A 26470-nucleotide genomic window follows, 5' to 3' on the forward strand; every position below is an offset into this window, starting at 1 on the left:
ATACATTAAAATGACCAGAATGGTAAATTTTATCTTCTGTATATTTTGTGGTTGTTCAGTCGCCCAGTCATGTCCAACTCTTTTCAATCCCATGGACTGCAGCACACCAGGCCTCCCTGTCCCTTACCATCTCCTAAAGTTTGCCCAAGTTCATGTCCATTGCATCGGTGATGCCATCCAGCCATCTCATCCTCTGATGCCCTCTTCTCCTTCGGCCCTCAAGCTTTTAAAGCAGCAGGGGCTTTTCCAGTGAGTTGGCTGTTTGTATCAGATGACCAAAATATTGGAGCTTCAGTTTCAGCATCAGTCCTTTCAACGAGTATTCAGGGTTGATTTCCCTTAAGATTGACTGGTCTGATCTTGCTGTCCAAGGGATTTTCCAGAGTCTTCTCCAGTACCCCACGGTTCGAAGGTATTGATTCTTTGGTGTCCTGCCTTCTTTACAATCCAGCTCTCACAACCGTTGATGACCACTGGGAAGACCATAGCTTTGACTATGCAGACCTTTGTCGGCGGAGTAATGTCTCTGCTTTTCAACACACTCTCTAGGTGTGTCACAGCTTTCCTGCCAAGAAGCAATTGTCTTCTGTCATGGGTGCAGTCACCATCCGCAGTGATTTTAGAGCCCAAGAAGAGGAAATCTGTCACTACTTCCACCTTTTCCCTTCTATTTGCCATGCAGTAATGGGCCCGGACACCCTGATCTTTGTTTTTCCAATAGTTTTAAGTCGGCTCTTTCACTCTCCTCCTTCACCCTCCCCAGGAAGCTTTTTAGTCTCTTTGCTCTTTGCCATTAGAGTGGTATCATCCACATATCTGAGGTTGTTGATGTTTCTCCCACCTGTCTTGATCCCAGCTTGTAACTCACCCAGCCTGGCATTTCTCATGATGTGCTCAGCATATAGGTTAAACAAACAGGCTGAGAGTAGACAGCCCTGTTACGCTCCTTTCTCAATCTTGAACTAATCAGTTGTTCCATACAGGGTTCTAACTGTTGCTCCTTGACCCTCATACAGGTTTCTCAGGAGACAGGTAAGATGGTCTGGTATTCCCACTTCTCTAAGAGCTTTCTTCAGTTTGTTATGATCCACACATAGAAAAGGAAATGGCAACCCACTCCAGTGTCCTTGTCTGGAAAATCCAATGGACAGAGGAGCCTGGTGGGCTACAGTCCATGGGGTCACAAAGAGTCGGACACAACTGAGCGACTAACACTTACACATGTAGCGTAACCGATGAAACAGAGGTAGACGTTTTTCTGGAATTCCCTTGCTTTCTCTGTGATCCAGCGAATGTTGGCAATTTGATCTCTGGCTCCTCTTCCTTTTCGAAACCCAGCTTGGACATCTGGAATGTCTTGGTTCACATAATGCTGAAGCCTAGCATGCAAGATTTTAAGCATGACCTTACTAGCATGGGAGATGAGTGCAATTGTCCAATGGTTAGCACATTCTTTAGTACTGCCCTTCTTGGGAATTGGGATGAGGATTGACCTTTTCCAGTTTTGGGGCCACTGCTGGTCTTCCAGATTTACTAACATATTGAATGCAACACCTTGATGGTATCACCCTTTTGGGTTTTGAATCTATATTTTGCTAGTGTTTTTGTTTTTGTTTTTTTTAATGTTTATTTGGTTGCATCTACAAGGAAAAAAGGCAGAAAAAGAAGTGATTGCAATTGCCTTGTGTCCCATGCTCCTCCTCTTTGGCCCTAATTAGGGGGTAATCTTTGGAGAAGGAAATGGCAACACACTCCAGTATTCTTCCCTGGGGAATGCCATGGACAGAGGAGCCTGGTGGACTGCAGTCTGTGGGGTTGCAAGAGTGGGACGTGACTTGGCAACTAAACCGCCAACACCAGGGCGTAATGTCAGTTTGTAAGTCCTTTCTCCAGTGTGTGTGGCTGGTATGGGTGTGATGTTATTGCCTCTTGTGAACGGTGTCAGATCCTCATTTTCACGTGTTAGCTGGTTCTGTGGAGGATGGCGCTGAGGTCTAGTTGGGAATCAAAGCATCCTCTAAAGATGTAGGGAGTCCCCCAGCCCTGATGGTGGCTCAGCACTCAGGTAGACTGCTGCCTTCACCCGCCTGTGGCAGTTTGTGCACTTTCCCAGGCTCTCCCATCTGAAGGGAGAGCCTGTCTTTCCTCGGAGCCCTTCTTCCCAAGTCCCAGTCACAGGAATAGGGCTTGCTGTGACATCATGTCTGTTCTCTGGCCAGTTCATGTTACCTTTACCAATTTGTCTCTCATTCATGGTGTATTTCAAAACCAAGACATATGGAATATATAAACTAAGTATAGTTATACCCTTTTTCCCCATAGGGAAACAATTTTCTGATATAATCACTGTAACAGTTTGCTGATATAATTACAAAGAGAAAGCAAGGTGAAAAGACAATCCTCAGAATGTGAGAAAATAATAGCAAATGAAACAACTGACAAAGGACTAATTTCCAAAACATACAAGCAGCTCATACAACTCACGGAGAAGGCAATGGCAACCCACTCCAGTACTCTTGCCTGGAAAATCCCATGGACAGAGGAGCCTGATAGGCTGCAGTCCATGGGGTCCCTAAGTTGGACACAACTGAGTGACTTCACTTTCATCCTTCACTTTCATGCATTGGAGAAGGAAATGGCAACCCACTCCAGTGTTCTTGCCTGGAGAATCCCAGGGACAGAGGAGCCTAGTGGGCTGCCGTCTATGGGGTCATGCAGAGTCAGACACGACTGAAGTGACTTAGCAGCAGCAGCAGCATACAACTCAATACCAGAAAAACAAACAACCCAATCAAAAAGTGGGGGAAAGACCTAAACAGACATTTCTCCAAAGAAGACAAACAGATGGCTAACAATCACATGAAAAAATTCTCAACATTGCTCATTATTAGAGAAATGCAAATCAAAAATACAATGAGATATCACCTCCCACCGGTCAGAATGGCCATCATCAAAAAACCTGCAAATAATAAATGCTGGAGAGGGTGTGGAGAAAAGGGAATGCTCTTGCAGTGTTGGTGGGAATGTAAATTGATACAGCTACTATGGAAGACGGTATAGAGAGTCCTTAAAAAACTAGAAATAAAACTGCATGTGACCCAGCAATCCCACTCCTAGGCATATACCCTGAGGAGACCAAAATTGAAAGAGACAGATGTATCCCATGGTTCATTGCAGCACTATTTACAACAGCTTAGAACATGGAAGCAACCTAGATGTCCATAGACAGATGACTGGATAAATAAGTTACGTACACACTGGAATATTACTCAGCCATGTACAGGAATGCATTTGAGTCAGTTCTAATGGGGTAGATGAACCTAGAGCCTGTTATACAGAGTGAAGTGAGTCTGAAAGAGAAGGATAAATGCCTTATTCTAACACATATATACGGAATCTAGAAAAATGGTACTGAAGAATTTATTTACAGGGTAACAGTGGAGAAACTGACGTAGAAAATAGACTTATGGAGAGGGGAGGAGAGCGTGAGATATATGGAGAGAGTAACATGGAAACTTACATTACCATATGTGAAATAGATAGCCAGTGGGAATTTGCTGTATGGCTCAGGAAACTCAAACAGGGGCTCTGTATCAATCTACAGGGGTGGGATGGGGAGGGAGATGGGAGGGAGGTTCAAAAGGGAGAGGGTATATGTATACCTACGGCTGATTCATATTGAGGTTTGGCAGAAAACACCAAATTCTGTAAAGCAATAAAATTCAATAATAAATAAATTTTAAAAATTACAAAGAGAACTTTTAAATGAAATCGAGGGCCATTCACAAACTAGCAGTAGGAATGTTGCCCTGTTGCTGTGAACCAGGCTTCTGAGTGGCAGCATCAAAGGAGTGTGGGTTCTGAAGACACCCACCAACCTGGGTTTGAGTGTTGACTCTGCCTCTCACCAGCTGAGAAACCTTAGGCAAGTTTTTTTTAACATCTTTAGGCTTCAAATTTCTCATATGTAAATTTGAATAATAATGCCTTCCTTATAGGACTGTTGTAAGAATTAAAAGGGATGTTTATAAGAATGGATGTCTGTTCTTAATTTGCCGTCGTTGCTACTGTTTTAGCAAACGTGGCTGAGGAAGGATGAGAATGTGGGTATCTGTGTGACTTTCTAGAAATCACTGAACTTCTCTGAGCATCATTCACGTTTCTCATCTATTTCTGCATCACTTTTCTCATCACCTTGAACGATGGAATTCAGTTAGTGGTTTATTTTGGCTAATATAGGATTCCTTTGACCCACTGGATATTTTTAGGGGAGGGCCTCAGGAACACAGCATTGGATTAATCATGATCCTTGGCTTATGACTCATTCTCATCATTGGTCCAAGCATGCCCTGCTGTTTTTCTTTCTTTTATTTCTTCTTTCCCTCCCTCCTTATCTTGCCCTTCTTTCCCTCTTCCTTCTTACTTTTTTTTCCCTTCCTAATCATCCGTTTACTTATTTATTTATAACAATATTGTAAGTACCTGTAAATCCACCACATACAATGAAATATAAGACTTTGAGAACTAGCAAATATCTTATGGTCCCATCACAACTAAGCTGTTCTTTCTGCCTCTCCCACTACCAGAAGTGATCATTATCTTTCCTTTTTAATTGTAGTAAAATATGCATGACATAAAACTTACCATTTAAACCATTTTTAAAGTGTGTGGCTCTATAGTTTTAGTACATTTGCAGAGTTGTGCAACTCATCTTCAGAACTGTTTTCATCTTGCAAGACTCAAGCTCTGTGCCCATTAAAGAACAGCTCCTTATTCTTCCTGCCCTTGGCAAGCGTCATTCTACTTTGTGTCTCTATGAAATCTGACTACTCTCAGTTCAGTTCAGTCACTCAGTCGTGTCTGACTTTTTGTGACCCCATGAATCGCAGCACGCCAGGCCTCCCTGTCCATCACCAACTCCCGGAGTTCACTAAGACTCATGTCCATCGAGTCGGTGATGCCATCCAGCCATCTCATCCTCTGTCGTCCCCTTCTCCTCCTGCCCCCAATCCCTCCCAGCATCAGAGTCTTTTCCAATGAGTCAACTCTTCACATGAGGTGACCAAAGTACTGGAGTTTCAGCTTTAGCATCATTCCTTCCAAAGAAATCCCAGGGCTGATCTCCTTCACAATGGACTGGTTGGATCTCCTTGCAGTCCAAGGGACTCTCAAGAGTCTTCTCCAACACCACAGTTCAAAAGCATCAATTCTTCGATGCTCAGCTTTCTTCACAGTCCGACACTCACATCCATACATGACCATTGGGAAAACCATAGCCTTGACTAGATGGACCTTTGTTGGCAAAGTAATGTCTCTGCTTTTGAATATGCTGTCTAGGTTGGTCATAACTTTCCTTCCAAGGAGTAAGCGTCTTTTAATTTCATGGCTGCAGTCACCATCTGCAGTGATTTTGGAGTCCAAAAAAATAAAGTCTGACACTGTTTCCACTGTTTCCCCATCTATTTCCCATGAAGTGATGGGACCAGATGCCACGATCTTCATTTTCTGAATGTTGAGCTTTAAGCCAACTTTTTCACTCTCCACTTTCACTTTCATCAAGAGTTTTTTTAGTTCCTCTTCACTTTCTGCCATAAGGGTGGTGTCATCTGCATATCTGAGGTTATTGATATTTCTCCTGGCAATCTGACTACTCTAGGTATCACATATAAGGGAAATCATATAGTATCTGTCCTTTTGTGACTGACATTTTAATTTACATAGTATCCTCAAAGTTTATCCATGTTGTAGCACATGATAGAATTTCCTTCCTTTTTAAGGCTGGAGAATATTCCATTGTATATTTACACCATATTTTGATTATCCTTTCATCTATTGATGAATACTTGAGTTACTTACACCTTTTGGCTATCTTGAATAATGCTACTATGAACATGGGTATGCAGATATTTCTTTGAAATTTTGCTTTCAATACTTTTTTTTTTTAATTTAAAAAATTTAAATAATTTTTTGGCTGCACTACACAGCACATGGGATCTTAGTTCCCCAACCAGGGATCAAACCCACGCCTTGTGTAGTGGAAGCATGGAGTTTTAACCACTAGACCGGCAGGGAAGTCCCTCCATTCTTTTTTATATGTACCCAGGTCATGTATGGATGTGAGAGTTGGACTGTAAAGAAGGCTGAGCGCCAAAGAATTGATGCTTTTGAACTGTGGTGTTGGAGAAGACTCTTGAGAGTCCGTTGGACTGCAAGGAGATCCAACCAGTCCATCCTAAAGGAGATCAGTCCTGGGTGTTCATTGGAAGGACTGTGCTAAAGCTGAAACTCCAATACTTTGGCTACCTCATGCGAAAAGTTGACTCATTGGAAGAGACTCTGATGCTGGGAGGGATTGAGGGCAGGAGGAGAAGGGGACGACAGAGGATGAGATGGCTGGATGGCATCACTGACTCGATGGACATGAGTCTGAGTGAACTCCAGGAGTTGGTGATGGACAGGGAGGCCTGGCGTGCTGCGATTCATGGGGTCGCAAAGAGTCGGACACGACTGAGTGACTGAACTGAACTGAGAATGGAATTGCTGGATCATATAGTAATTCTGTTTTTAATTTTTGGGGGCACCATCATGCTGCTTTCTGTAAAGGCTGCACTGTACTCCCCCCAGCAATGTAGGAGGGTTCCAGTTTCTCCGCGTCCTTGGCAACACCTGTTATTTTCTGTTTGTTTGTTTTGGATAGCAGCCATTCTAATGGGTATATGATGATTTCCCATTGTGGTTTTGATTTGCATTTCCCTACTGAACATCTTTTTACATGCTTGTTGGTCATTTATGTATCTGCTTTGGAGAAGTGTCTATTCAAGTGCTTTGCCCGTGTTTTAATTGTGTGTGTGTTGTTGTTGTTGGGTTGTAGTAATCATTATTTTGAATCCTGTTTTCTTCTTTATTATATCCCTTTATTGCACAGCACTCTAGTTCACTTACTTTGTCTGCTTTGTGTATTTCACTGTTTGACTCTAACACAATTTAATTTTCCATTTCTTTGTTGATGAACTTTTGGGCCATTTCTAGGTTTCTCCTATAGTGAACAACGCTGCCAAAGACATAGTTTTACATATACAAGAGTTTCTTGTGGATCTGTATCTAGGAGTAAATTTGCTAAATCATTGTGAATGTTCAACTCTAGGGGGTGATGTTAAACTTCTTCTGAAGTGATTGTGCCCTTAGCAGTGTATAAGAAACTTTGTATATTTTCAACCTCTTTCAGCAGTTGATATCATCCGATTTAGTAATTTTTGCCAATTGAATGAGTTTGTAAATTGGTCCTGATTTGCATTTCCCAATTACCAATACTATGGTTATTAACCATATGCATTCTTGTCTCCTTCCTGTATTTCTGTTGGATTAGTTATCATCTTATTTACTTACGGAACTTCTTTATATATTCTTGATAGTAATCCTTTGTCAGATCTGTATGCCTGTTATCTTCCCCCAGGTTTTAATCTGCCTTTCATATACCTTAAAGGTTTTTTTTCCCAAGTTCAGTCAATGGAGATATACCTCAGAATAAAATCCACTTTGTTAGGTGTTCAGTCCTATACATTTTGCAGATACAGTTATGTAACCACCACCATAATCAAAATACAGAGCATTTCCATCATTCCATAAAAGTTCTCATATACCCCCTTTTGGTTAATCTTCTCCCTGCAATCCCAGCTTCTGGTAACCACTGATCTGTATTATGTCCCTGGAGTATGCATTTCTTAAAATGTCATATAAATGAAATCATATGAAACAGGCTTCTTTTACTTAACAATGCATTGGAGATGCCTCTGATTTGCTGCTTATATCAGTAGATCTCTCTTTTTTTTTTTTTGATAAGTAGTTTTCCATTGTATTACATATACAGTTTATTTATCCACTCACCCGTTGACAGATATTTGGCTTATTTCTAGTTTTTGGCAATTATGAATAAACTTGCTATGAATATTCATGTGTAGGTTTTTCAGTAGAAATATATATTCATTTCTCTTGGGTAAATACCCAGGAGTGGAATTACTGGGTCATATAGTATCTATATATTTCTCCTTTAAGAATCTGCCAAGTGGTTTTCCAAAGTAGATGTACTATTTCTATGTACGTAAGTTCCAGTGGTCTCACATCCTCACCAGCACATGGTATTGTGAGGTTTTCGTTTGCTGGGGTTTTTGAGCAGGTATATAATAGTGTCTCATGGTATCTCATTGTGGTTTTAACTTGCACGTCCCTAATGACAAGTAGTGCTGAATATCTTTTTGACTGCTTATTTGCCAAATGTATCTCCTTTGCTGAAGATCTATTTAAATCTTTTGCTTATTTTTTATTGGGTTGTTTATTGGCTTATTATTCAGCTGAGAATTCATTGTGTATTCTGCAGCCAGCCCTTTACCAGATTTGTCTTTCAAACATTTTCTCTAAGTCTGCAGCTTCTTAGAAGTGTCTCTCTCAGTGGCTGTGCAGGCCCCTCTAGCCTCTCCTGGTTATTCCTCCCCTTACTGTGCAGATGCAGCTTTTAAATACATCTGGGAAAATGTTTTAGTTTTTAAAAATAATGTCAAAATTCTGTAATCTGTGCTAGCCCATAATGAAAATATGTTAAAAAGATATTTCCATCCAGTTTCTATTACTTTATGTGGTAGCAGATTTTTCTTCCCAATTTGTTTTTCCAGTGCCTAACATTAAGTTGAATCTGCCAAAAGAAGGAAATGAGGCATAAAAATTGGAAAGGAGAAAATAACATAATTATTTACAGATGATATTATTATGTGAAATACAAAGAGAATCAACTAAAAACTACTTTAATTATATTTTTTATTTGAGACAATGATAGGTTCATATGCAGTCAAAGCAAATAATACAGAGAGATCCTTTATATGCTTTGCCATGCGTGCTCAGTTGCTCAGTCATGTCCGACTCTTTGCAATCCTGTGAACTGAAGCCCTCCAGGCTCTTCTGTCCATGTAATTCTCTCGGCAAGAATACTTGAGTGGGTTGCCATTCCCTTCTCCAGGGGATCTTCCTGACCCAGGGATCGAAGCCATGTCTCCTGTGTCTGCTGTACTGGCAGGCGGATTCTGGACCGTTGGGCCTCCTGGGAAGCCCTATGCTTTTCCCAGGTTCCCTCAATAGTAACACCTTGCAAAACTGTAGTATAATATCACACTAGGATATTGACAGTGTGCTGTCAAGATAAACACATTTCTGTCAGTACAGAGATCTCTCTTGTTAACCTTTTATAGACACACCCATCTTTCCCTATCACGGACCCCCTTTCTTAACCCATGGCAACCAATAATCTGTTCTGTCTCTATAATTTCTGTCATTTCCAAAATGTTATATGAATGGAATTACACAATATTTAACCATGTGGGTCGCAAAGAGTCAGACACGACGGAGCGACTGAACTGAACTGAACCATTTGGGTGGACTTTTCTCACTCATCGTCATTTAGTGGAGATTTGTCCAAGTCATTGCATGTTTCAATAGTTCTTTCCTTTTTATTCTATGATGGGGACATGCTGCTATTTATTTAACCATTCATCCTTTAAAAGATACTGGGGTTACATTACCATATGTAAAATAGATAGCCAAGGGAGGAAAAAAAAGATTCTGGGGTTGTTTCCATCTGGGGGTTATTATGAATCAGTCCACTGTAAACATACAGGTTTTGCTATGAATATCAGTCTTTATTTCTCTGGGATAAATGCCCAGAGGTGCACTTGTGAATTACATGGTAGTTACATGTTTTTCCTTTTTAAAGAAATTGTCAAACTGTGTTCTAGACTGTATGTATGATTTTGCATTCCCACCAGCAGTGGATAAGTGATCTAGTTTTTCTGCATCTTGTCAGCATTTGCTGTTGTCACCATTTCTTATTATTTTAGCCATTCTGATAGATGTGTAGTGATCTCTCACTGGATTTTTTTCTTTTTATTGTGGATTTTAATTTGCTTTCCCCTGATGGTTAATATGTTGAATATCTTTTCAATGCTTGTTTGCTGTCTGAATAGATATTTCAGTGAAATATCTTTTCAAAACTTTGACCATGTCCTAACCGGATGTTTGTATCTTTACTGCTGACTTTTGAGATTCTTTATTTTATATTCTAGAGCTAGTTCTTTGTTTTATGCATGGTTTCCCCTACTCTTATCTATTGCAAAACAAAGTTTTAAGTTTTGAAGTCCAGTTTATCAGTTTTTCCTCTTACAGACCTTGCTTTTGTCAGCAAATCTAGTTTGCTTAGATTTTCTCTTGTGTTTATCCTACAAGTTTTACATTTTAAGTCCACCATCCATTTGAAGCCATTTTTGTATAAGGACTTGTGTTAAGAATATATATATATATATATATAGCCTGTGGATTCTATGGATGTCCAATTCCTCCAGCACCATTTGTTGAAAAGGCTATCTTCCTCCATTATTTTGGCTTCTTTGTAAAAAATCAGTTGAGCATATTTATGTTGGTCTATTTCTGGGTTCTCTGTTCTGTCCCACTGATCTGTGTGTCTTTTCCTCCACCACATAGTTTTGATTATTGTAGCTATATAATGAGTCTTTCAGTTGGGTAGACTGATTCTTCCCGTTTTTCTTCTTTTTTAAAATTATTTTAGTTATTCTAGTTCCTTTGTATTTCCATATAAATTTTAGCACAGTCTGTCTATATCTATTAAAAATCTCAGTAGGATTTTGATAGAGTTTGTTTAAACCAGTATATAAATTGTGGAGAATTTGCATGCTTACTTTGTTGAGTCTTCTAATCCATGAACATGATGTATGTCTCTCCATTTATGTAATTCTTTGATTTACTTTATCAGTAGTTGTCAGCATATAAATCCTGTACATGTTTTATTCATTTTATGTATATATTCAATACTTATGTATTGAATTTTTGAGGGATTGTAAAGGGGTACTGAAATTTTTTCCATGTGTTCATTGCTTACACACAAAAATACAAATGATTTGGGGGTATTTAATCTGATATCCTGAGACCTTGATGACTCTAGTTCTAAGAGGATCTTTTTGTAGTTTCCTTGGGATTTTCTATAAAGACCATCATGTTATCAGCACGTAGAAACAGTTTTATTTCTTCCATTCTGACTTATATGCCATTTATTTCCTTTTCTTGCCTTATTCCAGTGGCTAAAACTTCTAGCACTATGTTGAAGACATTGCTGCAATGGATTTATTTCATTCTTTTTAATGGCTGGGTAATATTCCATTGTATATATGTACCATATCTTCTTATCCATTCCTCTAAAAGTATGTCACATTCTTAAGTAGATTCAACATCATAAATTTGTCATTTCTAATACAATATTAATATGATTTTAAAATACCATCTGATTTTTAAAAACTAGAGAACCTGGTTTTATAGTTCATGTGGAAAAAACAAGCAAGAATAAGCAGGAAAATTCTTAAAAACCAAATTTAATCAATTGCAGTAATTAAAACTGTATGGTACCTGCATATGAAGAAATAAATAGATGAGTGAAAGAGAAAACCCAGAAACAGAGCCAAATGCATAAGGGGATTTAATATATGATAAAGATGGTATTTCCAACCAAAGAGTAAAATGTGAATTCTTCAGTAAATGAAGTTGGGAAATCCAGCTGATATATTTATAAAATTATAGTCCTCCCTCCTATGAGTTCAAAATAATTTCCAGATGAATAGAAGATTGAAACAAAAATACTAAACCATAGAAATGCTAAGGAATATATGGGAATCTTAAAAATATTCTTGAAAGTAGAGACCTACGTATGACAAAAAACAGTGATAAAAGATCTATTTAACTATGAAAAAACTTTTTTTGTCATGGCAAAAATATCATAAATAATGTTAGGGTAAAAATATTGACATGGACAGGACAGCTCCTCTTATAATATAAAGAGGTAATTTTCCTAAAGAGTTCCTTTGTATAGATGCAGACATTCTCAACAAAATTCTAGCAAACAGAATACAACAACACACTTAAAGAATCATTCACCATGATCAAGTGGAATTTATCCCAGGGATGCAAGGATTTTTCAACATCCACAAATCAATCAATATGATACACCATATAAGTCGCTTCAGTCATGTCCGACTCTGTGCGACCCCATAGACGGCAGCCCACCAGGCTCCCCCGTCCCTGGGATTCTCCAGGCAAGAACACTGGAGTGGGCTGCCATTTCCTTCTCCAATGCATGAAAGTGAAAAGTGAAAGGGAAGTCACTCAGTCGTGTCTGACTCTTCGCAGCCCCTTGGACTGCAGCCCACCAGGCTCCTCCGTCCGTGGGATTTTCCAGCCAAGAGTACTGGAGTGGGGTGCCATCGCCTTCTCCGATCAATAAACTGAAAGATAAAAACCATATAATCATCTCAATAGATACAGAGAAAGCTTCTGGCAAAACCAACACCTACTTATGATAAAATCTCTCCAGAAAGTAGGCACAGAATAAACCTCAGTTCAGTTCAGTTCAGTCGCTCAGTTGTGTCCCCTTTTGCGACCCCATCAGCCACAGCACACCAGGCCTCCCTGTCCATTACCCACTCCCGAAGTTCACCCAAACTCATGTCCATTGTGTCAGTGATGCCAACCAACCATCTCATTCTCTGTTGTCCCCTTCTCCTCCTGCCTTCAGTCTTTTCCAGAATCAGAGTCTTTTCAGATAAGTCAGCTCTTTGCATCAGTTGGCCAAAGTATTGGAGTTTCAGCTTCAGCATCAGTCCTTCCAATGAACACCCAGGACTGATCTCCTTTAGGATGGACTGGTTGGACCTCCTTGCAATCCAAGGGATTCTCAAGAGTCTTCTCCAACACCACAGTTCAAAAGCATCAATTCTTCGGCGCTCAGCTTTCTTTATAGTCCAACTCTCACATCTATACATGACTACTGGAAAAACCATAGCCTTGACTAGATGGACCTACCCCAACATAATAAAGGTATAACAAACTCACAGCAAACATTATTCTCAATGATGAAAAACTGAAAGCATTTCCTCTAAGATCAAGAACAAGATAAGGGTACCTACTCTCTCCAATATTACTCAATATAGTTTTGAAAGTCCTAGCCATAGCAATCAGAGAAGCAAAATATGAAATTAAAAGAATCCAGATTGTAAAAGAAAAGTAAAGCTCACTGTCTGCAGATGACATAACTCTATATGTAGAAAACCATAAAGATTCTGCCAGAAAATTACTAGAGCTAATCAATGAATATAGTAAAGTCACAGGATATAAAATTAATACACAGAAATCCCTTGTATTCCTATACACTAACAATGAAAAATCAGAAACAGAATTAAAGAAACAATCCCACTCACCACTCGCTTTCACTTTTCACTTTCATGCATTAGAGAAGGAAATGGCAACCCACTCCAGTGTTCTTGCCTGGAGAATCCCAGGGACGGGGGAGCCTGGTGGGCTGCCGTCTATGGGGTCGCACAGAGTCGGACACCACTAAAGTGACTTAGCAGCAGCAGGAATCAACCTACCTAAATAGACAAAAGATCTATATGCAGAAAACTATAAGACACTGATAAATCCAAGATGGTGCAAACAGATGGAGAGATATTCCATGTTCTTGGATTGGAAGAATCAATATTGTGAAAATGACTGTACTACCCAAAGCAATCACACAGATTCAGTGCAATCTCTATCAAACTACCAGTGATATTTTTATATCATTGGTATCATTATCTATCAGAACTAGAACAAAAAATTCCACAATTTGTATGAAAACACAAAAGACTGCAAATAGCCACAGCAATCTTGAGAAGGAAAAATGGAGCTGGAGGAATCAACTTCCTGACTTCAGATTATACTACAAAGCTACAGTCATTAATGCTGTATGGTACTAGCACAAAAACAGAAATATAGACCAGTAGAATAAGATAGATAAGCTTAAGATAGATAGAATAGATAGATAGATATAGATAGATAGATAGAATAAGATAGATAAGCCCAGAGATAAACCTACACACATTTGGGCACCTTCTTTTTTACAAAGGAGACAAGAACATATGATGGAGAAAGGACAGCCTCTTCTGTAAGTGGTGCTAGGAAAACCCGACAGTTACATGTAAAAGAATGAAACTAGAACACTTCCTAACATAATACACAAAAACAAAAGTGGATTAAAGACTGAAACTTAAGGCCAGAAACTATAAAACTGTCAGAGGAAAACATAGGTAGTACACTCTTTGACATAAATTATGGCAAGGTCCTCTTTGACCCACCTGTTATAGTAATGGAAATAAAAACAGAAATTAAAAAATGGAACCTAACTAAACTTAAAAGCTTTTGCACAGCAAAGGAAACAATAAACAAGATTAAAAGACAATCCTCAGAATGGAAGAAAATAATAGCAAATGAAACTGACAAAGGATTAATCTCCAGAATATATAGGCAATTCATACAGTTCAATATTAGAAAAACAAACAACCCAGTCAAAAAAATATCTTCTTCTCCAAAGAAGACATACAGATGGCCAATAAACACATGAAAAGATGCTGAACATCACTAATTATTCAGTTCAGTTCAGTCGCTTAGTTTTGTCCGACTCTTTGCAACCCAATGAATGCCAGCACACCAGGCCTCCCTGTCCATCACCAACTCCTGGAGTTTACCTAAACTCATGTCCATTGAGTCAGTGATGCCATCCAGCCATCTCATCCTCTGTCGTCCCCTTGTCCTCCTGCCCCCAATCCCTCCCAGCATCAGGATCTTTTCCAATGAGTCAGCTCTTCACATCAGGTGGCCAAAGTATTGGAGTTTCAGCTTCAGCATCAGTCCTTCCAATGAACACCCAGGACTGATCTCCTTTAGGATGGACTGGTTGGATCTCCTTGCAGTCCAAGGGACTCAAGAGTCTTCTCCAACACCACAGTTCAAAAGCATCAATTCTTCAGCGCTCAGCTTTCTTTATAGTCCACCTCTCACATCCGTACATGACCACTGGAAAAACCATAGCCTTGACTAGACGGACCTTTGTTGGCAAAGTAATGTCTCTGCTTTTTAACATGCTATCTAGGTTGGTCATAACTTTCCTTACTAGAGAAATGCAAATCAAAACTACAATGAGGTATCACCTCACACCATTCAGAATGGCCATCATCCAAAAATCTACAATCAATGCTGGAAAGGATGTAGAGAAAAGGGAACCCTCCTATACTGTTGGTGGGGATGTAAACTGATACAGCCATTACGTAGAACAGTATGGAGATTTCTTTAAAAAAAACTAGAAATTACCATATGACTCAGTTACCCCACTCCTGGGCCTATACCCTGAGAGAACCATAAATTGAAAAAGCCTGTACCCCAGTGTTCACAGCAGCACCATTTACAGTAGCCAGGACATGGACGCAACCTAGATGTCCACTGACAGTTGAATGGATAAAGATGTGGTGTATTTATACAATGGAATATTAACCATAAAAAAGAATGAATTTGAGTCAGTTCTAGTGAGGTGGACAGAGTGAAGTAAGTCAGAAAGAGAAAAACAAAGATCATATATTCACACGTATATGGAATCTAGAAAAATTGTATTGATTAACCTATTTGCAGGGAAGGAATGGAGATGCAGGTATAGAGGATGGGCTTGTGGACACAGGGGGGGAGGAAGAGAAGGGGACGAAAGGAGAAAGTAGAATCAGCATATATACACCACCAGGTGTAAGGCGGACAGCTGGTGAGAAGTTGTTGTGTAGCAGACGGAGCCCAGCCTGGCGCTCTGGGATGACCTGGAGGAACAGGCTGGGGAGGTGGGGAGGGCAGGGAGGAAGGGGATAGATGCATAATTATGGCTGGTTCACGTTGCTGTATGACAGAAACAAACACAACACTGTAAAAGGTAAAAAACAAATATACGTAAACAGGCTACTGGCTGAAAATGTTATAGTAAATTGAACATACTAATGTGGTGTTAAATAACCATTAATATGGTAATTATAAGAAAGGAATCTTCAATTTTAAAAAAATCTTTCTTTACAAGTAAACTCTATATAATTTTGAATTAAAAAAATCTGTGTTCTAAGAAAAAAAGTGTAAAGAGTTCCTTCAAACTGACAAGAATAAACCAACTACCCAGTAGAGAAATGGGCAAAGAATATAATAATTCAAAGAAAAGAAAATTGCTCAACCTCACTTATAATAAAAGAACCACAAAGGGATGCCAATTTGTGGGCATCTGATGGTCAAAGGTTTTAAAAATAATAATAACATAGTAATAACATAGCATGTTGGAGAAGAAATGGGAAGCAGGAACTTTTATAAATTGCTCTTGGGAGTTTAAATTGTGCAAACTTTCATGGAGTAGCCACATTACCTTTGGCCTAGGAATTCTGCATCTGAGAATTTACCCTAAAAATAATCTTACAAATAAGAGAAATCATATTTATCCAAAGATAATGTATCACAGCAATTTTCCATGTTCAGTGATTACAAACATTCTAAATGTCTATCAGTAGAGGATTATTATATATATATTTTTCATACAGTAGAATACTATACACCTGCTAGAAGTAATAAGGCAGTTTCATATGAACTAATACTGAAAGATACCTAAGATATTAACTGAAAAAGACAAGTTTGAAAAAAATATGTATCAGATCAGATCAGTCGCTCAGTTGTGTCTGACTCTTTGTGACCCCATGAATCGCAGCACGCCAGGCCTCCCTGTCCATCACCAACTCCTGGAGTTCACTCAGACTCATGTCCATCGAGTCAGTGATGCCATCCAGCCATCTCATCCTCTGTCGTCCCCTTCTCCTCCTGCCCCCAATCCCTCCCAGCATCAGAGTCTTTTCCAATGAGTCAACTCTTCGCATGAGGTGGCCAAAGTACTGGAGTTTCAGCTTTAGCATCGTTCCTTCCAAAGAAATCCCAGGGCTGATCTCCTTCAGAGTGGACTGGTTGGATCTCCTTGCAGTCCAAGGGACTCTCAAGAGTCTTCTCCAACACCACAGTTCAAAAGCATCAATTCTTTGGCTCTCAGCCTTCTTCACAGTCCAACTCTCACATCCATACATGACCACAGGAAAAACCATAGCCTTGACTAGACGAACCTTTGTTGGCAAAGGAATGTCTCTGCTTTTGAATATGCTATCTAGGTTGGTTATAACTTTCCTTCCAAGGAGTAAGCGTCTTTTAATTTCATGGCTGCAGTCACTATCTGTAGTGATTTTGGAGCCCAGAAAAATAAAGTCTGACACTGTTTCCACTGTTTCCCCATCTATTTCCCATGAAGTGATGGGACCGGATGCCATGATCTCCGTTTTCTGAATGTTGAGCTTTAAGCCAACTTTTTCACTCTCCACTTTCACCTTCATCAAGAGGCTTTTTAGTTCCTCTTCACTTTCTGCCTAAGGGTGGTGTCATCTGCATATCTGAGGTTATTGATATTTCTCCCGGCAATCTTGATTCCAGCTTGTGTTTCTTCCAGCCCAACGTTTCTCATGATGTACTCTGCATATAAGTTAAATAAACAGGGTGACAATATACAGCCTTGACGTACTCCTTTTCCTATTTGGAACCAGTCTGTTGTTCCATGTCCAGTTCTAACTGTTGCTTCCTGACCTGCATACAAATTTCTCAAAAGGCAGATCAGGTGGTCTGGTATTCCCATCTCTTGAAGAATTTTCCACAGTTGATTGTGATCCACACAGTCAAAGGCTTTGGCATAGTCAATAAAGCAGAAATAGATGCTTTTCTGGAACTCTCTTTCTTTTTCGATGATCCAGAGATGTTGGCAATTTGGTCTCTGGTTCCTCTGCCTTTTCTAAAACCAGCTTGAACATCAGGAAGTTCACGGTTTACATATTGCTGAAGCCTGGCTTGGAGAATTTTGAGCATTACTTTACTAGCGTGTGAGATGAGTGCAGTTGTGTGGTAGTTTGAGCATTTTTGGCATTGCCTTTCTTTGGGATTGGAATGAAAACTGACCTTTTCCAGTCCTGTGGCCACTGCTGAGTTTTCCAAATTTGCTGGCATATTGAGTGCAGCACTTTCACAGCATCATCTTTCAGGATTTGGAATAGCTCAACTGGAATTCCATCACCTCCACTAGCTTTGTATACAAAATATGTATAGTATGCTATAATTTTTAAAGAGTATCTATGTATACGTAGAAAGTCTATGGGAGGAATACAAAACACTGTTAAGAGTAGCTGGCAGGGGAGAGGCTCTCAGTGGGACTGGGAACATGCAGGACAGTCTCGGGAAGGAAGTTTCTTTATATACGCTCTACTTTTACTGTGAACCCTTGTAAGTTTTGGGTTTCATGTCATGTGAAAGGATTACCTATTCAAAGTACAAAGTAGTTTTTTAAATGTTTAAGAAAGAACCTCAAGCAAGAGACAGAGAAAGTCCTTGTTCTGTGAGCTCAGACTAAATAGCCAAGGGAATTGTTGTTTGGTCGCTCAGTTGTGTCTGATTCTTTGCAACCCCACGGACTGCAGCACACCAGGCTTCCCTCTCCCTCACTATCTCCCGGAGTTTGTTCAAACTCATGTTCATTGAGTTGATGAGGCCATCCGACTATCTCATCCTCTGTAGCCCCCTTCTCCTCCCACCTTCAGTCTTTCCCAGCATCAAGGTCTTTTCCAATGAGTGAGTTCTCTTCCCATCAGGGGCCAAAGTATTGGAGTTTCAGCTTCAGCATCAGTCCTTCCAGTGAATATTCAGGACTGATCTCCTTAGGATGGACTCGTTTGATCTCCTTGCTATCCAAGGGACTCTTGAGAGTCTTCTTCAACACCACAGTTCAAAAGCATCAATTCTTCGGTGCTCAGCCTTCTTTTGGACACATGAACCAGCATCCCGGAGAAGTCTGACTTTGTACTTCTCCAGAAATAAGCACATATAGTATTATGAAATTCCAAGGTGAAAAGTGTTAGAGACACACTTTTCTTCTGTGGCAGAGGGAAGGACAATCTGGGAATAAACATTTGCTGAGAAGAGACCTGTGAGTCCTCTCCAGGCAGACATCAGGATTATGAATGCCAAGAGAGAGCAGTTGGGAGCTGGTGAGCGGCCCCAGGCCCTCCCCCGTGTCTGACATGCTCTGCCTTCTTGTCACTAGAAAGCCATGTTCCACTGCCCACCACACTCCCTCCAGCCTGGGCCTCATTCAGGGAACCCAGCAGGTGTCTGGCCTTCTGGAATCTGGAGGCAGTGCCCAAGATGCCCAGCAACCTGACCAGGGACCCCACCCACCTGTGACTCCAAGCCGCTCTTGCAGTTTGCAGGGTGTCAGGTATCTTTCTTGATCCCTGATCATCCCCAGAGCATCAGATATCGAGGACCATCCTATTCCTGGGTCAGCTGGAGTCTATATCCTGAGTTCAAGCCTCACTTCTCATTTAACCCTCACGTCCTGTGAGTGATGGTGAAGGCATTGGGGTAATTGTAATCTCAGTCATCTTTAAGGGTTCTCTGTTTCTCTCTCTTGGTATCTGTCCATCTTCAAATCACAGTTCCCACTGGATCCTCAGAACAACTACTACATAGGACAAATCTGGTCCCCAATTTTCAAGTGACAGAAAGATATATATACAAAGGTTTGTTTTCCAAGGACTTTTCTCTTGGTAGCTCCCATTAACCTCATATAGGCAATGAACGTTTTACTAATGCAGATATAAAAGATGAGAATATTGAAGAAGCAACTGGTAAATAATGAACTTTGGAACAAGAATGTGTGGGCTTGAATCCTGACTCAAAGGATTCTTTACACTTATTTCTTGCAGTGCAAAGTGGGGATAATAATGTCTGTATCCTTGGCTACCATATAGGATTATTGTTAGGATTAAATAACTTTAGATTCTAAAGTTTCAAGAATTAGCATTCTAAGATTTCTCATTTCTCAACCTGTTCTATCATTTAAAGTTTTCCTTTATTTTGAAAATGTTTTACAACCAGGAGAGAGTACTACTGTAATGGACCTGATGCATCCATCACTCTCTTCAACAGTGATTAGTACAAGGCCAGCCTTGTCTCAGCAATGATGCTGCCCACTCCTCCCCCTTTGGCTTTATTGACCAGATTTTAAAATGATGAACTATGTTCCTAGCATCCCTAAAAGGTGACTCATAGGTTATCTGGGGTTTTAAAGAATCTTATTGGGGATTTATAAGATTTAAACACATTTGTTATGTTTCAACCTATTGTAGCCATGATTCTGTTTTAATTCTCAACTTAACCAGTGACATCCTAGGCTGGGTAGCTTCTGAATCTTTTTGCTGTAACTCTAGAAATCATTAACACTTTGTTTGCTTTTATGATGTGACAAGATGTTCTGGACTCAACTTACACATTTGCTGTATCAGACCTTCCTCCAAGAAAGCCTGATTCCTTTAGGTGATGGTACATAGAGTTCATAATCTGATTCTGGGCATACTCATTCCTTCTAGGACGATCCTTGTTTCTAGGCCTGGCTAGGAAGTGTGTGGGGAGAAGGCAATGGCACCCCACTCCAGGACTCTTGCCTGGAAAATCCCATGGATGGAGGAGCCTGGTGGGCTGCAGTCCATGGGGTTGCTAAGAGTCGGACACGACTGAGTGACTTCACTTTCACTTTCCACTTTCATGCATTGGAGAAGGAAATGGCAACCCACTCCAGTGTTCTTGCCTGGAGAAACCCAGGGACGGGGGAGCCTGGTGGGCTTCCGTCTATGGGGTCGCACAGAATCGGACACGACTGAAGTGATTTAGCAGTAGCAGCAGGAAGTGTGTGTGTGTGTGTGTGTGTGTGTGTGTGTGTGTATGGATGTAGGTAAAACATGGAGTTCATCCTGATACTCCCAGTTCGTACTCAGGACTACAAAATTTTAACTTGATCTCATCAAGCTTACATTTATTTCTTCTTTCAACAAGAAACTCTTATTTTTCAGTAATATAATCACTCATTTGATTTATCCCACAATATACATACAAAAGTCTCAGAATGACAACAATTAAAACACCATATCTTCATCAATAATATGATTACGGAAAACAATTTAGGGTATTGGGTGGGGGGATGAGGGATGGGGCAGTTCTTTTTATTAAGGTGTATCCCTCTAATGATATACAGCCAAATTGCCATGTTTGAGTTTCTCTATGTGTAGCTATATCAACCAACTGGACACATAGACTCATTTGCTACACTTTCATTTTAGGAATTTCTTTAAGAAATATTGTGCCTTATTATTATGTCAAATACTGACATGTTTCAAAGCAAATCCACAACAAGATGTATTCAGTGTCCCTGTTCCCTCCACATTGTTCTTCCCTTTCCCCCAGGTCCTTTAAATTTTATTTTATGCTTTATCCTTTTCTTGTCTTTTCAGAATATATATATATATATTTGCATTTGTTCTCCCTTTCTTAAATGATAGCATATTAAAGACACTTTTTCCTATCATGGTTTTTTTCACTTAACAGTAACCCTCGAGGTCACAACATGGGCATCATGCAGGATGTATTTCGAAAAGATTCCTAGAACTGAGACTGCTGGGCCAAAAAGTAAACGCACACTTATTTTGATAGATATTGCCACACTCCCCTCCACACAGGTGGATGTTACCATTTTCTACAGACACATTTTAATGTTAAAGCAAATGATTGAAGTATGTTATCTGTACTGAGAAAGGCTAAATGATTGCCCCCAAGGATCAGACCTGGGACCTGAACATTTGAAATGCCAACTAATGGTCTGGTGATCTGATGCACTGTCCTGTACGTTCTCCCCATTTTACAGATGAGGAAAATGCATTACACGTAGGGAAGTGTTGCTGTTCAGTTGCTCAGTTGTGTCCTACACTCTGCGACCCCACCCTAAAGAATAAAAAAAGCTAGGACCTAAAACCCATGTCTCCTAACACCAAAATTAGGTCTGCTTTTAATGTGCAGTTTATTTATGATGAACTCCGTTTGATTATCTGTAGATGGGGAAGAAAAACATAATACTTAAGTAAGAAAAGTAATGAAATAATTATTGGGTAAATTCTTCCTCGGGTGTAGGAGAAATTCCTTTAGATATGGCTTCCCTCCTTTAGGCGACTAAGGATTCTGCAATTTGATTATGGTATCAGGTCACAATAACGACCTTATGGAGAGACAGAGAGCCGACCTTCCTTCCCCAGAGTCCAGAGTCCAGCACCTTGCAGAATCTCTCCCATTTCTTGCAGAGTGCTTTGCATTTCTGTGAACAAAGATGCTCTTATGCTATGTGAAACTGTGCAAACGGGTGTAGACAAAGATGTAATTTCCAGTGAATGAACAAGCCTCAGAGCACAAAGCCTTTTCTTTTTCTTTCCTCGAGTGACCCCGGGTTCTCCTTTGTGTTTGCTTTGTGACAGGTTGACTGACTTCTGTGCAGTTTGGGACGCCGGAGTTTTCCTTGTCTCTGCAGCCGGGAAGGGAGCCCCCTCTGGCGTTACGGAAAGGAGGCTGAATGAGGCAGAGACGGTGAGTGCCCGGCTCCCTGGCTCTGGGGCGGGGTGGGGGCAATTCTTGCCTCCTGCCCCTTCTCTTTGATGAGAGAAGTTTCTGGCTCTAAGGGACAGCTCCATCCTCCTCCCCAGAGTGGGCCACAGAGCCAGGCTGCAAGGCTGTCCTTGGCCGGAGGCTGACTTTGGGGAAGTACCGTTCCTTTTCCTCCAGCAGACGTGGTGAGCCGGCATTAGTCCTGCATATTGTCCCGACTGTTCACCTCTTTTGAAAACTGGGGAACAGCTGTGTTTGTGACCTGCACCCCTCTTAGCCTGGCCTCTGCAACCCGGGAGCCTCCTGAATGACAGCACCAGCATATGCAGGGCCTTGTGAGAACACCTTCTCTGGGCGGGCAGGGGGCCCTGGTGGATGGACAGCTGTCCAGGGCACAGTTCGTGGCTGAAGCTGACGTCACTGAAGCCACACCCTGTGTCCAGGGTCTGCATTGTTCCATTCTGGGATAAAATGCTGCTGCTCCTGGCAGCTCCTGCTTCAGTCTCCAGGCAGGAATGTCAGAGGAGGACGTGCAAGAATTAAGGGCTACAGTTTTAACCAAGAAGTAATTGGTACTGAACCACAAACGAGCAGCCTGCAGGCTTCTGGGCTGAGGGAGTCTGTCCTGGAAGCCTGAACAGAGAAGCGTTTCCCCATTCTTGAGTGTGGGTATCCCTGCCTCATTGCTCCAGTTCCCTTTCCTCCCAGAAAAAGTTGGGGATTTGGGCTGGGAGGATGCAGGCAGGGAGGGAGCTGGAAGTTAGGAACAGGATATGCTGATAACATGGATTTGGGCTCTGGACAAAATCCAGCTCTCCTTGCTTTGTGACTGTAGGAAAGTTTCAAGCCACTCTAGCTATCTACATGGGGGTAATAAGGAATATCTTGTGGTCAAGATGAAACATAAAGGAGCCCTATACTGTGCCTGGCATATAGTAGGCTTAGAGTAGGTATTTAGTATATGAAAGTTACTATTTGTCATAGCAACAGTGGCTCGGATATACCTGTTTTATGAAGGTAGTTTCTGTGGGCGTTCTTCTAGATCTGCAGCTTGCCCTAGAACAGTGTCAGGTTTCAGGGACCACCTGGGAAATCCATCTGACCACAGGACTTTTTCACCTGATCGTTGTTACTGAAGACTGAACTTAAACATACTGGCAGTAGCCACCAGGGTTTTTTTGCTTTGTATTTGGAGGACTCTGGTTGCAAAAATAATGCATAGATTATTATAACCGGCATGTTAGTATCTGTGGCACAGCATAGGAACAGACCCCAGGTGTGTGCAGAATCAGGGGCTGGTCCAGCTGTGGGTCGCTGTGCCCCCTCTCTTGGCACTTGCACCCTCCCTACTTTGTATCTCTGTGCTCCCTCCAAAGGCCCCCTGCCCTCCTCACTGGGCACACACACTCAGGGTTGCCCAACCAGATGCCTCCCTGAGGAACCTGCTTCTCTGATGACAGCAGTGTCCCTGTCCAGCGGTCTATCTGACTGGCAGCTGGAGTCCTACCCTGCCACAGCCTGCCTGATGCAGGGCAAACCTGTTCTAGTTCATACCTCTGGACACTTCCAGTCTCATCTGCAAGCCCATATTAGTTCAGAGCTTTTATTTTTATAGTGCATTTGTTTAGATTAGTTGTGTTATTTGACTTTCATGAAAATTCTGTTATGAGGGCAAGGCTGGTGTCAGTCAGAGAAGGCAATGGCACCCCACTCCAGTACTTTTGCCTGGAGAATCCCATGAATGGAGGAGCCTGGAAGGCTGCAATCCATGGGGTCGCTAAGAGTTGGACACAACTGAGCGACTTCACTTTCACTTTTCACTTTCATGCATTGGAGAAGGAAATGGCATCCCACTCCAGTGTTCTTGCCTGGAGAATCCCAGGGACGGCGGAGCCTGGTAGGCTGCCTTCTATGGGGTCACACAGAGTCAGACTCAACTGAAGAGACTTAGCAGCAGCAGCAGCAGCTGGTGACAGCATTGCCATTTGATTAATGGATAAACTGAGGCTCAAGAAGTTATTTCTCTAACTTCCACAAAATGAATTCCCAACAGAGCTCATATTAGGACTCAGATGTCCTGAATTGTGAGCCATTTTTCTTGCTGGGATGCCACACGGCCTCCTCCAGTCTGAGGCATCATGAAGGGTCAAAGGATCAGAGGACTTTCAGATTGACTGGGAAACTTAAAAAAAGAAGAAAACAAGAGTACACACATTTGGCTACTGAGGGCCCAGGAAGTTCCAAGAGGAGGACTGAGCAGGCTCTTTAGAGGATGGTAACAGTCAGCCTTGCCTGAATCAGCCCTGGAGGGCTCCCCGGCTGCCCGCGCTCAGCGTGTTCCCTGTAATCCTGCGCTCGGTGTGTTCCTTGTAATCCTCCGCACAGCAACTCTGTGAAATGGGACACACTGTTACCACGTTTTACTGGTGTCACGACAAGTGAAGGAGCGTGCTCAGCGCTCACGGCTGAGAAAGTGCCCTCACCAGGATGGAACCCCAGCCGTCCTGCAGCTCTGGGACCACGCAGCTGGCCGTTTGACTTCGGGGCTGTGGAGCGTTCTCAGGGTGGGCTGGGCTGCACAGATGATTCTGAGCAGGACTCCAGCCAGGTTCTAGGTAGAAATCTGATTTTGTGTCTCTGCTTGGGAGGCCTCAGATGAGTAAGTCGTCTGTCTGTCTGTCTGCCCTCCTCTCTGGCTCTCCTCTTGTCTGTCTGCCCTCCTCTCTGGCTCTCCTCTTGTTCCGGGCCATAGCCATCTGGGGCCCACCCCGGCATCTGCTCCCGCACATGCCCCCTCCGCCCTCCCGCTCCACCCTCCCCCTCCGCCAGCGTGAGCACCTGCCCCGCTCAGACTAACCTCTCCCTCCCTCGGTGCCTCAGCTCCTGGGCCTGCCAGGCGCTCGGAGCAGACACCTGCCCTCTGACGCAGGCAGAGGAACCACCGTCCTCTGCAGGCCTTCGGTGTCTCAGATGGCGTCATTTGGTTAATTGCATTCACACCCCTCAGTCTCCCTGCCAGGTGCCAGGCCTTCTCCCTCCAGAAGCACTGCAGCGGGCCTCCCTGGCCATGGGGGGAGCAGGACCACGGCTGGGAGATGATCGGGGGTGGGCCGTGGGGCTTCACTGGGAACTCTCTCCCCAGGACCAACTCCGGGCCCCTGAGACAGCACCCATGCTTACCACCCTGTCCTGGGTGCTGAGGTGTGCAGGGCTGGGTGTGGAGCCACCGGTGACCGCAGAGAGAGCTGGTCCCCTCAGTGACGTGTGCCGTCTGCCTCATCTCTGTGGAGGCGATGCACTCACTTCCACACCGCCCCCCCACCCCAGCCTTTCTGCCGCCCTGCTGAACCCACCTGTATACCGGAGGTGGGGCTGCTGGGTTTGAGACAGCGTGTCACCCCGTGAGTTTCTGATTCTAACGGGAGGACTAGAGACTACAACAAAGAGAGGCCCTGCCACACACAGGTGTGTGCACTCACTGGGGGCGTTAACGCGGCTTTCCCCTCCACCGCTGGAGCCGGCCGTGTCTTGGCGTAAGCATCATAGCCAGCACTCAGCCGCAGACCCCTAGACAAACAACGTATCTCATAACGCAGGGAACGACCGTCCCCTGTCTGTCCCACACCCCCTCTTCCACGCTCCTGTATTTTCACGTCTCCAGCCTGCAGAAGCCTGCCAGGATGGCAGTTGGACCCAGACCAGTGTCTGAGTTGGATGTAAATGCAGAGGGCTGGAGGGAGGGGAGGGAACAGATGCCGCTCCCTCCTGCTGTCTTGGTCCTTTCCTCCCTGCGTCTCCCTGTCGTGTCAGATAGGAACCTTAAAAATGCAGCCAGGGATGTGCTATCCTTGGAATGTGAAAGTGAAGGTGAAGTCGCTCAGTCGTGTCTGACTCTTAGCAACCCCATGAACTGCAGCCTACCAGGCTCCTCTGTCAGTGGGATTTTCCAGGCAAGAGTACTGGAGTGGGGTGCCATTGCCTTGGAATATCAGCAGCTAGGCCAATACTGACAGCAGGATGGAAGCCTCAG

The 26470-nt window shown here is 42.4% G+C and overlaps 1 protein-coding gene across 21 annotated transcripts in view; it reads left to right on the top strand.

Annotated features, from left to right (window-relative positions):
* Positions 1 to 26470, top strand: part of NFASC (neurofascin) — a 202073-nt gene that overhangs the window by 79556 nt on the left and 96047 nt on the right. For all 21 annotated transcript variants that reach the window (XM_061381961.1, XM_061381960.1, XM_061381969.1 and 18 more), the window contains one exon: positions 22314 to 22422. In XM_061381961.1, coding sequence (XP_061237945.1) covers positions 22314 to 22422 — 109 coding nt within the window. The remainder of the gene's footprint in view (positions 1 to 22313; positions 22423 to 26470) is intronic.

This window comes from Bos javanicus, chromosome 16 (genome assembly GCF_032452875.1).
Source record: "Bos javanicus breed banteng chromosome 16, ARS-OSU_banteng_1.0, whole genome shotgun sequence".
In the NCBI taxonomy this organism is placed as follows: Eukaryota; Metazoa; Chordata; class Mammalia; order Artiodactyla; family Bovidae; genus Bos; species Bos javanicus.